Consider the following 15037-nt stretch of genomic DNA (forward strand, 5'->3'; position numbering starts at 1 on the left):
GGATCAAACTGGAGTAAGAAGTGTGTGTGTGTGTGTGTGTGTGTGTGTGTGTGTGTGTGTGTGTTTGTGTGTGTGCGCATTTGGTAGGTAAGTTTTAAGATATATTTATCTATATTTTCAATAAGGCATTACAAAACACAGACACACTCATATAATTCTCTCTTTTTGTCGCCGAGTTCAATTATGATACAGGATTTGCATGTTGATCTAAGTGAGAAAAATCACATTTCAAGAGACTGTGTTGTGACGAGGAAATTTAGTAACAATTCTCGTTTATTTTCAGTAATTATAAAGTGGCTGAATTATTGAGTATATAGTGATAGATGTACAAAGTAAGTTTAAATATTATTGGTCTTTTGAACTTGAAAAACTATAGACTTATCTTAAAAAGTTTTAGCACGCAAAGCCAAAACTTTTTGCTTTTCCCTCCAATGGGAGCGTGTATAATTATTATTACAGTATTATTATTATTATTATTATTATTTTTTTAGTAGTAATAGTAGTAGTGGGCGCGGGTATTAGTAGTAGTAGTAGGAACGTGTAGTAGTAGTAGTAGTAGCTACTTATGTATTAGGATATTTAATATTACGGTAATAAAATGGTGGCGAAGGTATGGCTATTGGGGGAGGCTGGAGGCCATTTAAAAAAAATAGTAGTAGTAGTAGTAGGAGGAGCGTGTAGTAGTAGTGGGAGCATATAGTAGTAGTGGTAATAGTAGTGGTAATAGAAGTAGCGCTTCAGTTACTTTAGGCCTTTGAATTATTCCCTATCCGATAGTTTCTATAATCTTAGGAAAACTGAATGTCCGATAATTCCATCAGGTCAAGGATTAACCAACACAGATTATTTAAACTTATCAGGTATATTTATAAGATAATATAACCATGTCCTATAGCCTTATACGAGTTCAGTAAGTAGATATATAGTGAAAATATAGAGCAAAGTTTAGGGCTGTGACAAGGCAAGAGATGTGGTATATAAATCGGGATAAAAAAGATTACCCAAAATAAAACCGGAATTAAGAGCTACAATAAAACAACGAGTAAGGTTTATAAAACGTGTGGTTGGTACTGCAGAAAGTTTGAACCACCTCCGCTGAGTTCCTTGACAAGCTGGTGGTATTTCTTATGTATGCGATTAATAATAAATGTCCTTGGCTGTATCTGCTAAGTCATAATGACCGCCTTCACTGCTACAATGATCAACAAGTATTTAAATCCATTTAAATGGTTTAATTTGATCAATATTGATTATTAACCTACATAAACCCAACACAAAATAAACCTTTAACATTTGAGTAAAATTTTCTCTGGAAGGAAAATTATTCATTATCAGGTGATCACACGGACTTGTATAGCACAGTCACGGAACCATGGTAGTGAAGGCCGTATTATTTCGATTACAGAGCCGCCTTAAGTAAGACCTGTCGACCGTCCCGACTCAAGACCACACGATACTCACCCGAGAAATGATCAGGTCTAATAGAGAAGATCCTTTTTACTACTGACACACACACACACACACACACACTATAGCCTATACAAGTGATCGCGAGCACCTTCGTGCCAAGTGAAAGTTAGAACGCTCGTGCTTGGCTAGCGTACAGCGAATGAGGGTGCGCCAAGTCCGTAGACGTGCATAGTTAATTAGGGTGCGCCAAGTCCGTAGACTTTCATAGTTTTCCATTGTAAATAAAATGGTTAATTACTGCCTTCCTAAAGAAACCATCGACATGGGACCAGGCTTGTTCCACTCTACGAATTTTTTCACCATTTTGATGAAAAACGATTGTGCCGTTTCGGTTGCCCAGAACAGACAGACAGACAGACAGACACACGGCTAGTCCTATAGTATATTACATAATTGTGTGTGTGACTGTGTGTTCCATATGCATTTTAGCAGTTTTCTATATAGTGCCAAAATTCGGTTTGTAGGAGAAGCGGATGACCTTCTTTTACTGAACCTCAATACAATCTATATCCACTATGACTGTCGTTAGAAATATTCCAATAACAGATTAGGTTAGGTTAGGTATAATACAATATTGGTTCACCCCCCCCCCCCCAAGTTATCTTATATAAACATCAGTCATTTTATTTTTCTTTCTTATATTATCGACACACATTCAGTAGTTCCGATAAAGTCTGTTTTTATCTCAATACTCAGCTGAGGTTTATCGTCATCTTGGTACCACTGCTTGAGGACGATACTGTGTAGAAACTCTTATGGTCCATATTGATGTAGTATATAACACGACACGACACGACACGACACGACACGACACGACACGAGACACGACACACGACACACGACGACACGACACGACACTTACGCTTAATACGACACGGCACGATGATTAGGCCAATTAGTAAAAACGGTTATGGGTGTGGTGATGATACCTTCTTGCCCTGGTCTTTTTCAGCAATATCGCCTTTAACACATGGAATTCTGCACTTTTCGAAGCTTTGGAGGAGTCTCGAAGCAAGTTTCCTGGTGGGAATTATTAGCTAGTGCTGTACTCAAAATATCGAAACTTCGAGATCTCTCCAGAGCTTCAAAAGGGTGGTATTCCTGAAACAAGATCAGGGCAAGAAGGTCATCGTAAACGGCGTCGTACACCCAACGACTGTTCTTGCAATTGGCCCAGCAACACGACACGACACAACACGACACGAAGCAAATACGAGACACGAAGCAACACGACACGACACAACACGACACGACACAACACGACACGACACCTCGACATACATATTCAAGACTTAGTATTATTCTGATTAATTCATAACTAAAAGATATCCTCGTCGTGTTCCTTATACTGTATCTCACCTATTGAACCATCAGTGTAGGAGGTTACAGAATGAAGGTAATTATTTTCATGTTAACCACTACAGTTAATTCTTGTTCTTTACGGCTTTAAATCGAAGTTTTCAGATTTGGTTTAATAAAATATAATACTACAAAATCGTAATATATCAGATTTCATGATGTGTGACTCATGTAGGAAAAAATATTACTTCCTGGAAACCATCACATATTGGGGAATTTTTATATAGTTTTTGTTAAAGTATCGTAAGGTCGTAACTACATAATAAAAATATTCCAGTAAAATTTTGCTTCTGTGCGTAACTTAAAAGAAAAAACACACAATTCTTCAGGTTCAATGTGTTTTAGATATAGTTCCTTTAAGTGTATGTATTTTCCATATGAATAATTTTTTTTCAGGTGTTCTCGTATGAAAAGTTAGTTTATGTAAAATACGATGTTACAGAAGTGGTATGCTTAACTCACATCAAATACCGATATTTTTTTTTTTTTTTTACTATAGTCTACTGGTGTTTTGGGGGTAACTTTTGGGCAACAAAAAAAAGTTATTGATATAAAAGTCTTGTTAAAATATGTAAATAGGAATGGTTTATATTTTTCCTATTAGTTTTCCTATTAGTTTTTCCTCTGTTTTATTAGCTTTTTCCTTCAGTTTCCTATTAGTTTTTCCTATCAGTTTTTCCTATTAGTTTTTCCTATTAGTTTTTCCTATTAGTTTTTAGATGTTCTATTGATACAACAACAACGGCACCAAACACTTCGCCTCATCTCTATCATGGTCTAACACACTTCGACCTACTCTCATCATTCTAACACACTCTATCCAACTATACCGTGATCTAACAGACTTCACCCCCATGAAACATGCTCTTAAGGCACTTCACCCTCATGAAACATGCTCTTAAGGCACTTCACCCCCATGAAACATGCTCTTAACGCACTTCACCCCCATGAAACATGCTCTTAAGGCACTTCACCCCCATGAAACATGCTCTTAAGGCACTTCACCCTCATGAAACATTCTCTTAACGCACTTCACCCCCATGAAACATGCTCTTAACGCACTTAACCCCCATGAAACATGCTCTTAAGGCACTTCACCCCCATGAAACATTCTTTTAACGCACTTCACCCTCATGTAACATGCTCTTAACACACACCATCCCCCTATTCCATGTCTTAACACACTTCACCAGACTCTAACGTGCTCTAACCAACTCCCCTCTTAAACTCAATCAACGATGACACTACTCTGACCAGCCCTACCACACCCTACCACACCCTACCACACTCCACCATCCCACGGTCGTCCAGCACATTCTACCACATATTGTACAATCAGTGTTCGTGTGTGGGGCATACGTCAATTCCTAGTCGAGTGTTGATGGACGGGAGGTGGGCGGTGAGAGGTGGGAGGTGGGTCGTGGGAGGTGAGAGGTGGGTCGTGGGAGGTGAGAGGTGGGCGGTGGGTCGTGGGGGGGTGAGAGGTGGGTCGTGGTAGTGGGTGAGTGTTCGACCTTCATCAGTATACTATATTTCGTTACTTCGAATCGGTATGAATCTCTGAACACCGAAAACTAATAATGAAGTTGATTCCTTAAGACAGAAAACTCAAACATTATTATATACTAAATTTGAATCACCTGAAGACTCACCACCCCAGCTTATTTTACCTAAAACTTAACCACCCTAACGCTATTTGAGGAGAGAAGGGGAGGTAAGGTGAAATAAACTGGGGTGTAAATTCCCTTCAGAATTCTTTTTATACAGAACGTAGAGACATAAATATTCTGTATGTATTCGTATTGGAAACTCAAGTCCTGATTTCCTGAATAGCTCTTATTGAAAAGGAAGTTTATTTTTTTTCATCCTTCAAATACCGAACACTGGGAACAGGAAAGACTTGGCAGGATATTTTTACTCTTACAATGGAAGTCACCAACCATTGAGAAGTTGACACAAGTTAATGATTTTTTTTTTTCATATTGAAGATTTTTCGATGTTAATTTTTTCTCTGTAATTTTTAAATGTTAGTTGTTAGAGTGAAACAATGATTTTATAACAACACACACACACACACACACACACACACACACACACACACACACACACACACACAACACACACACACACATACACACACACACACACAAAAGATTCATAATTGGCAGCCCTGACCCAGCTATATTAGAGAAACATTTTGTTATTAGGCAAGAAACTGACTTGAAGCAAACATACACTTTACAATTCTCTTTGACGTCGGTAACAACTGCGCCGCGACATAACCCTCAGGCGCTGTATACCACAACTCAAAGTCCAAGTCTAACAAGTTATCAATTTGTACTTTTTATTTTAGAATTTTACTGAAAGGAGAATAATAAAATGACATTGTAGGGAAATACTTATCTGAGTAACCTTATAAAAAGAATGTGAATATATTAAATGAGAAGGCTATCACCTTCCACCATCTCCCGCCTATAGAGTACTAGACAGGGAGAAGGTATATCGATCTCTTACATAACTAACACATTCTTCAGGTATTATCATGACTATTTCTGTGTCTATGATATATGATGTGATTCTTAATGTTTTTATATAAGTGTGTGTGTGTGTGTGTGTGTGTGTGTGTGTGTGTGTGTGTGTGTGTGTGTGTGAGTGTGAGTGTGTACCTAAATAACCTAAAACAGGTTACAACTATGATTTTTTTTATGATTCCAAGGAGAGAATGAGTGAGCTAAGGCAGTGAACCCGGAGAGTATTATTAATTCACAGGGTAGCCATTCCTGACCATTCATAGCTAGTGACTCATACCAAACACCTTGGCATGGCTAGTGATTCATACCTAACACCTTGCCATGGCTAGTGACTCATACCTAACACCTTGCCATGGCTAGTGACTCATACCTAACACCTTGCCATGGCTAGTGACTCATACCTAACACCTTGCCATGGCTAGTGACTCATACTTAACACCTTGCCATGGCTAGTGACTCATACCTAACACCTTGCCATGGCTAGTGACTCATACCTAACACCTTGCCATGGCTAGTGACTCATACCTAACACCTTGCCATGGCTAGTGACTCACCTAACTTGCCATTGTTACTAACACCTTGCCATGGCTAGTGATCATAACACCTTGATGGTGTGACTCTCTCACCTCTTGCTAGTGACTCATACCTAACACCTTGCCATAGCTAGTGACTCATACCCTAACACCTTGCCATGGCTAGTGACTCATACCTAACACCTTGTCATGGCTAGTGACTCATACCTAACACCTTGCCAGGCTAGTGACTCATACCTAACACCTTGCCATGGCGTGACTCTTCGGTGTGCATGCCTGGCTGTGACTATACCAAACCTTGCCTGGCTGTGCTCCAACTGTGTGACTCATACCTAACACCTTGCCATGGCTAGTGACTCATGCTTAACACCTTGCCAGTGATAAATGGAGGGTAATGTTTAGATACCAACCAACCTACTCATTATCAATTAAGAGTAAGAATCCTGATACTAATTGTATAGTTATAATATTTCAAATGAGAATATAATGTAAGTTGGAATAATTGTTAATGATTTGTTAGAGCATTGTTAATTTGTTAAGTACCTGGTTAATGGGGGTTATGTTCTTTGTAGTATTAATTTTGATGTAATAATTCCTGATATTGCTTCCACACCTTTGTAATATCTGGCGGCGCCTCTGAGTCAAAGTCTTTGGTAATGCTTCAGTGCGGTTAAAATAGTCTCTCTTATATCAATATTGCGTGTGAGTATTATTGTAAAAGCGTAAAGGTGAAATAAACCAGAACGACGCTGCTCCAACACACACACACACACGACTGCCGCCCTATGATCGGTGTGGCCCCGTCAAGGTGTTAAGTACATCAGGTGGAGAGAGCGATATACACCTGTGTTTTAAAGTAATTATCTGTAGTGTCATTGATTTAGGAATTTAGGTAATCTCTCTCTCTCTCTCTCTCTCTCTCTCTCTCTCTCTCTCTCAAGGTATTACGGTAATTTTGAATTTGGTCATAACAGTTAGACAAGTAGCTTTTACGGGTACAGTACATTATAGTCCCTGTAATGCTGTATTGTGTTGACAAAAGATCGCCTGGTTCTTTCTCACACACACACCCACCCATCTACCTCCCTTCTACACCCATTACCCTCGTTAAACTATTATAAAGCCCTAAAACACCATTAGGATATAGGCAGCAACTGAGCCATTCTGTGTACAAATAATGATAGAGAATGATTGCGTTGACATAAATTCTTCTCGTTGTGTTGTTTCTGTGTTGCTCAGTAATCTTGGGGTTGGGGAGGGTCAGGGTTATATGTTGGGTACTCCGGGGGGTGGGGGGAGGTCAGGGTTAATATGTTAGAGTACTCTTGTCTGAGGTTCCGGAAAGGAGCTTTGATTGTGTACTGTAATGATAGATAATTTGTTGTTATGTTGTTATGTGAGTTCTTCATTAATATATTGTAAGTAAAAGGTACTATGACATGAGCAGGGACGAAGAATGGTTATGTTGGAGGAAAGGGAAGGAAGAAAGAAAAAAGAAAGGAAAAGGGTTAATCATTATTGCCAAACAGCCACAGACCTGACACTTGGCTGAATTTGTGAGGTATAATTACGAAGAGAAACAACCACCCACTATCTTCCGTCTGTCGCAGGTGTCATGGAAGGTGATGGAGGTGGGCGTGCAGACAGGCAGTGCTGGAGGAAGAGCTGGATTGGGACCTGAGCAACAACGAAGACAGAGGCCACAAACTCTCCCTCCTAACCCAACATATTTCCGTGAGTAAAACACCCCCCTTGTGTGTGTGTGTGGTGTGTGTGTGTGGTGTGTGTGTGTGTGTGTGTGTGTGTGTGTGGTGTGTGTGTGTGTTGTTGTGTGTGTGTGTGTGTGTGTGTGTGTGTGTGGTGTGTGTGTGTGTGTGTGTGTGTGTGGTGTGTGTGTGTGTGTGTGTGTGTGTGTGGTGTGGTGTGTGTGTGTGTGTGTGTGGTGTGTGTGTGTGTGTGTGTGTGTGTGTGTGTGGTGTGTGTGTGTGTGTGTGTGTGTGTGTGTGTGTGTGGTGTGTGGTGTGTGTGTGTGTGTGTGTGTGTGTGTGTGTGTGTGTGTGTCTATACTAATCTACATACTCGACTACCTCTCCCACAGAACTAAATCGTCATGACGCCTTCGTGCAGACAGACTACCGCTACCTGCCTCTCGTTACCACCGCTCCAAGACCTTCCACCTCCACTACCCACATCAAGGTAAAGGTATATATATATTCAAACACACAATATAATACAATACATAGAAGAAAAAAATACAATATCAAATTTATAATACAATAATTTTACTCAATACAACATACCATCATACTAGTTATATAGAGTAGGATTAATTATACCTCTAAGTATATCCCAGTGGTATATCCTCACTACAATGGAAAACAAATAATAAAATAATTAAGAAGGTTAAGGTGTGCAGATTGTCATGATGTAACACCAAGGAAAGTATATATGTCGATTTATTGTGGTCATTGTTTGGTGCCGTGTGTGTGTGTGTGTGTGTGTGTGTGTGTGTGTGTGTGTGTGTGTGTGTGTGTGTGTCTAGGCCGGAACTCTATGAATAAATGAGTATAAAAAAAGCTCCCGCGGAAATTGGTCCATTTAATATTTTATTTGTTAAATGATTTTCACGCACGCACGAGACACACACACACACACACACACACACACACACACACACACACACACACACACACACACAACCCTCGAGTGACATCATCATCTAAGTCTCACATCTTCTGAGTGTGACATCTTTAAGTGTGGAATTAAACTAAGTGTTATAAACCTTAAGTGTTACTTCGCCACTCAAAACCTAACCCTAACCTAACCTTCTTCCTAACCTTCTTAACTTCTAACTCTTCTTCCTAACCTAACCTGCCCCTGGTTGTTACAGGTGGTGGACGCCAGCACCCAGACGGAGATCACCACTACGTCAGTGTCCACTCAGACCGAGGCTCCCTACCTCATGCCCCACCTGCCGCCACCCGCCACCACAGGTAACCCACTACCAGGTAACCCACTACCAGGTAACACACTACCAGGTAACCCACTACCAGGTAACACACTACCAGGTAACACTACCCGGGTAACACACTACCAGGTAACACACTACCAGGTAACCCACTGCCAGGTAACCCACTACAGGTAACCCACTCCAGGTAACCCACTACCAGGTAACCCACTACCAGGTAACCCACTACCAGGAATTCCCACTCTAGTACCCACTACCAGGTAACCCACTACAGGTAACCCACTACCAGGTAACCTACCAGGTAACCCACTACCAGGTACACCACCGGGAACCCTACCAGGGAACCTACTACCTGGTAACCCACTACCAGGTAACCTACTGCCTGGTAACCCACTACCAGGTAACCTACCTGGTAACCCACTACCAGTAACCTACCAGGTAACACTACCAGGTAACCCACTACCAGGTAACCCACTGCAGGTGACAACTCCGGTAACCCACTACAGGTAAACCACTACCAGGTAACACACTACCAGGTAACCCTAAGGTGACCCACTCCTGGTACACTACCAGGTAACCACTACCAGGTAACCCACCAGGGTAACCCACTGCAGGTAACACCCTACCAGGTAACACACTAGGTAACACACCGGTAACCCTGCCAGGTAACACACTACCATCTAACCCACTACCGGGTAACACACTACCAGGTAACCAGCAACCCACTACCAGGTAACACTACCAGGTAACACACTGCCAGGTAACCCACTACTAGGTAACACACTACCAGGTAACCACTACCAGGTAACCCACTACCAGGTAACCCACTACTAGGTAACACTACCGGGTAACATACTACCAGGTAACACACAACCAGGTAACACTATGAGTAACCACAACCAGGTAACCCACTGGGTAACCACTACCAGGTAACCCACTACCAGGTAACACTATACCAGGTACCTCTGCCAGGTAACACACTACCCAGGTAACCCACTACCAGGTAACACACTATACCAGGTAACACACTGCCAGGTAACACACTACCAGGTAACACACTAGGTAACACACTACCAGGTAACCACTACCAGGTAACACACTACCAGGTAACCCACTACCAGGTAACCCACTACCAGGTAAAACACTACCAGGTAACCCACTACCAGGTAAAACACTACCAGGTAACACACTACCAGGTAACCCACTACCAGGTAACACACTATACCAGGTAACTGTCAACACAAAAGTGGTAGATAGAAATTTAATGGTCATACTTATTCATATTTAGTCATATATAATAAGAGTTCTTTTCCCTCAACCTCTCCAGGAGAACCTCGACCTGTCCACTAACCCCTTCACTACGGGGACGCTATTTTATTCAGCACAGAGGGGGCACAGTGTACAAGGGGTTAATAACTAGTCTAATATGTATTGCTATATTATGTATACTTCTCGTGAACGTTTCTGCTGACCTTGTGTGTGTGTGTGTGTGTTGGCAGCATGAGTGGGTGACCAGAGGAGGCTTCTTGCTGACGCCTGTTCGGGGCCCTCCACCTCAGGCCTCGGTTCTGCCCTTCCTCGCCCCCTCGTCCTCCACCCCCTACCAGGCGTTATCCCCCTACACCCCCAGTAAGTCCGCCAGCCCAGCCCGACCACCTTCCCAGCTCCACCTTCAACACTGGCGGCATCGGAAGAGAAGCATGTGACAGGTGGTCGAGACTGGCTCATCTGGGTGTGGATAACATATTGGTGTCGGGCTGACTGTTCCTCCCAGACCTCACCGCTCCCGCAAGATCATGGTCAGTAGCTGTAGTAATGTATCGTATACCTGTAGCATTGTGTATCTACCTGTATGTTCTATTAAGTATAGTACCTTTAAAAAATGACTAGCGTTCTCTGTGTGTGTGTGTGTGTGTGTGTGTGTGTGTGTGTGAGTGTGTGTGTGTGTGTGTGTTTGTTTATCAAAGTGAGAATTTCAGTAACTTTGTACTGTACATTAACACAATAACATCTCAGATTCTCAGTATACTTTCCGTCACTATTTTTCATTTCATGTCCTTTGACTGTGGCTACTTGTTTTAGATAAGAACAATAATATAAGAACATAAGAATGGAGGAAACTGCAGCTGGCCTATTGTCCCATACTGGGCAGTCCCATTTACACCCAACCCCTATCGCTCATATATACATCCAACCTATGTTTGAAGCTATCCAGCGTATTCGAGTTAATGATGATGTTTGGTAACTTGTTCCACTCATCCACTACTCTGTTTCCAAACCAATGCTTACCTATCTCGCACCTAAATCCAAATTTGTCTAATTTAAAACCATTGCTTCGAGCTCGCTTCTGGTCGGATAGCTTGAATACCTTTGTAATGTCACATTTGTTAACCCTGACTTCCATTTATACACCTCGATCATATCGCCCCTCACTCTACGTCTCTCGAGGGAGTGCAAATTAAGATGCTTTAACCTGTCTCTGTACTCAAGGTTCCTAATGCCCGGGATTAGTCTTGTCATCCTTTTCTGAATTCTTTCAGGGGTTTCTATATCCATTCTGTAGTACGGTACTACTACTACTACTACTTTTTTCTTTTTTATACGTGGCCTCCAGCCTCCCCCAATAGCCACACCTTCGCCGCCATTTTATTACCTTAATATTAAATATCCTAATACATAAGTAGCTATCCTGGCTGTGTTGAGTTTGTTGAGCCGCCGATCTATGCGGCATTCAGTGACTGTTGCCCTATAGTCAATATCTGCAACTGTTGTCGGCTTTGGGGTCGATGCTCTCGTTCCCCCGAGGCAGAGCAAAGTAGACCTAAGGAGAGAGAAGGACAGTCGACATCTCAACCAGGCTGTAACATAAATTCTGGGCTGCTGCTTCTGTTTGGATAGCACCTCCGCGAGTCTGGCGTAGAACTACTACTATTACTATTACTACTACTACTACTACAACTACAACTACTACTACTATCCTCAGGTGGACGTGAGTGTACAGACAGACAACGATATCCTGACAGACGAAGCGCCAGAATTCGCTGCTCGGCCGCCACAGTGCAAGAAATCCGAGTTGCTCTCCTCCGTCAACTTCACTACCATTGATGCCCACGCCCTCACCATCCCCAGAGAGGTGAGTGTCGGCGGAGGCACCCAACTATGTTAAAGTATTATACATGTAGTTATTCATATTTATCATACAGTATACTACCATATGTATATTTACCTGTGAATCATGTATACCTTGACCTGAGATACAACATGTATTGACCTTACAGGGGACGAAGGATACAGCAGAACTTGTACGGTACCTGTGTAAACCTGCCGCCGATGACCTACAAAGGCTTAGGGCACTCTTCCAATGGGTCACCGGCAACATCAGGTAGGTACTGGATATGATTATGTGGGGGGGTGGGGGGGAGTCGAGGTCCTCAGAAAGACAGGTGAGGAATAATGGAGGAAAATTGAGTGTTAGGCAGACAGCTAGGTGAGGAAAGAGAGGAAAATTAAGACAGGGTGAGGCATACAGGTAAATGAGTAATAAAGGAGGAAAATCTTGGATAAACAGGTAAATGGGATGAGGAGAGTGAGAGAGAGAGAGTCTAAAAGGAAGAAAAAGTGAGAGTTTTGGGGGTTGATAGGAAGGTAAAATGAGGAGTGAGATAAAAAATGTGGAATGTAAGAGAGAGAGAGTCCTGGGCAGGTAAGTGAAACAAGACTCTCAGGTAAATACACAGGTAATTAGAGTGCTTTAGAGGAGACAACAACCACACACACACACACACACACTAAAACACACACACACTAACCCATACACACACTAACCCACACACACACTAACCCATACACCCACTAACCCACACCTACTAACCCACACCCACTAACCCACCCACCCGGAAGTAAGAATCGACCCCCCTTCCGCTGTGGCGTGTATGACAACAAAGAACATAACCTGGATAAAACTACCTCCAACTAGATCTATATTAACACGTGGCCATCCAAAAGTTCCGTGAAATTTAAGTTGCCAATTGATGGATGGATGAATATACAAACATATGATAAGAGATAGATTATGAGGAAGAACTTATGATCAAGACCTGACAGACAGAGAGACAGACAGAGAGACAGACAGAGAGACAGACAGAGAGACAGACAGAGAGACAGACAGAGAGACAGACAGAGAGACAGAGAGACAGACAGACAGACAGAGACACTATAGTCGTGGTGTATGTAAGTGTGTCATTGTTAAGTCATAAATACTGCAGCGTCATAATTTATTTACTGGCTAGAAGGACACCTGTGGCAGTAACAGCAAAATATACTCTGCACACACACACACACTCCTCACACTCTACACACACACACACACACACACACACACACACTCCTCACACTCTACACACACACACACACACACTCACACTCTACACACACACACACACACACACACTCCTCACACACACACACACACACACAAACACACACTCCTCACACTCTACACACACACACACACACACACACACACCTCACACACACACACACACAAACACAGACACACTCTACACACACACTCACACCCCACACACACACACACACACACACCTCACACTCTACACACACACACACACACTCCACACCAACTCCTATGCGCTCGCTCTACACTCCACACTCACATTCCATATCCCCATGCTCTACATCCACACCCCACACTCCACGCCTATTGTACACCCCACACCCGCCGCCCACGCCACCCCACACGCCACACCCACACGCCACGCTAAAATCAATCTTTAAACCTCGAGGGTCAGAAAAAAAAAAATAAGAAATTTACCGTCGGAGGAAAATTTGACTGTGTTTTCTCTTATTTTTACAATAGGATGTACAGTATACGAGGCCTTAAAGGAGGAGGAGGAGGAAGAAGAGGGAGGATAGGAGGAGGAAGAGGGGGAAGAGGGGGAGGAAGAGGAGGAGGGGAAAGGAGAGGTGGACATACACCAGTAACTTTACCAATGGAACACACAGACATGTTATAAATCCTCCAACAACACTGTAAGGAATTAGGCTACGAGTAAATTTATTAAGCAACAAAGTGGAACAAGAAGGCAAGAAGAGCGTGTTTCTATCTAATCTGCTATCGTGTGTAGTCCATCTAATCTGCTATCGTGTGTAATCCATCTAATCTGCTATCGTGTGTAGTCCATCTAATCTGCTATCGTGTGTAGTCCATCTAATCTGCTATCGTGTGTAGTCCATCTAATCTGCTATCGTGTGTAATCCATCTAATCTGCTATCGTGTGTAGTCCATCTAATCTGCTATCGTGTGTAATCCATCTAATCTGCTATCGTGTGTAGTCCATCTAATCTGCTATCGTGTGTAATCCATCTAATCTGCTATCGTGTGTAGTCCATCTAATCTGTTATCTGTGTAATCCATCTAATCTGCTATCGTGTGTAGTCCATCTAATCTGCTATCGTGTGTAGTCCATCTAATCTGCTATCGTGTGTAATCCATCTAATCTGCTATCGTGTGTAATCCATCTAATCTGCTATCGTGTGTAGTCCATCTAATCTGCTATCGTGTGTAATCCATCTAATCTGCTATCGTGTGTAGTCCATCTAATCTGCTATCGTGTGTAGTCCATCTAATCTGCTATCGTGTGTAGTCCATCTAATCTGCTATCGTGTGTAGTCCATCTAATCTGCTATCGTGTGTAGTCCATCTAATCTGCTATCGTACACGTAAGGTACAAAACGTATGGATAATCAAAACGGATTATAGAATTATCAACCAATCTGGAGAATCATTAGTACTCCACTGTGACCTCATATCACTAACTCATGTTAATTATCTTCATACGTGCAAACAGCCCACCCGGGCACAGGTCATCGACTCACAACGGGGCCTAGGGGGGGGGCGAAAAAATAAGAGCAAGTAAATCACTGTAGGTGCGCGTGATCTAGGTATATGCTGATAACCACAAGAAAACTTTTTATAGAACTGATCCCAAGCCCACCCATGACCATAAGAATATCTTAATATTACCATTTCACAAAAATTTTTCACACATTCCTTTACAACTAAAAACCTGGAACGTCAATGTGGCATTTAAAAACTCATGCACTGTTAAACAAATGTTAATCAAGAACTCCCCCAACAACACAATTGGTTGCATTTA

At 42.2% G+C, this 15037-nt stretch overlaps 1 protein-coding gene across 1 annotated transcript in view; it reads left to right on the forward strand.

The window, feature by feature from the left end:
• The window catches only part of LOC121858873, a 109216-nt gene that overhangs the window by 73924 nt on the left and 20255 nt on the right, over positions 1 to 15037 (forward strand). Inside the window, 8 exon segments of the mRNA XM_042355523.1 lie at positions 3226 to 3242; positions 7537 to 7589; positions 7592 to 7627; positions 7992 to 8089; positions 8784 to 8886; positions 9435 to 9490; positions 11845 to 11994; positions 12140 to 12243. Coding sequence (XP_042211457.1) covers positions 3226 to 3242; positions 7537 to 7589; positions 7592 to 7627; positions 7992 to 8089; positions 8784 to 8886; positions 9435 to 9490; positions 11845 to 11994; positions 12140 to 12243 — 617 coding nt within the window.

The sequence above is a fragment of the Homarus americanus genome, unplaced genomic scaffold, assembly GCF_018991925.1.
Source record: "Homarus americanus isolate GMGI-L3 unplaced genomic scaffold, GMGI_Hamer_2.0 scaffold46226, whole genome shotgun sequence".
In the NCBI taxonomy this organism is placed as follows: Eukaryota; Metazoa; Arthropoda; class Malacostraca; order Decapoda; family Nephropidae; genus Homarus; species Homarus americanus.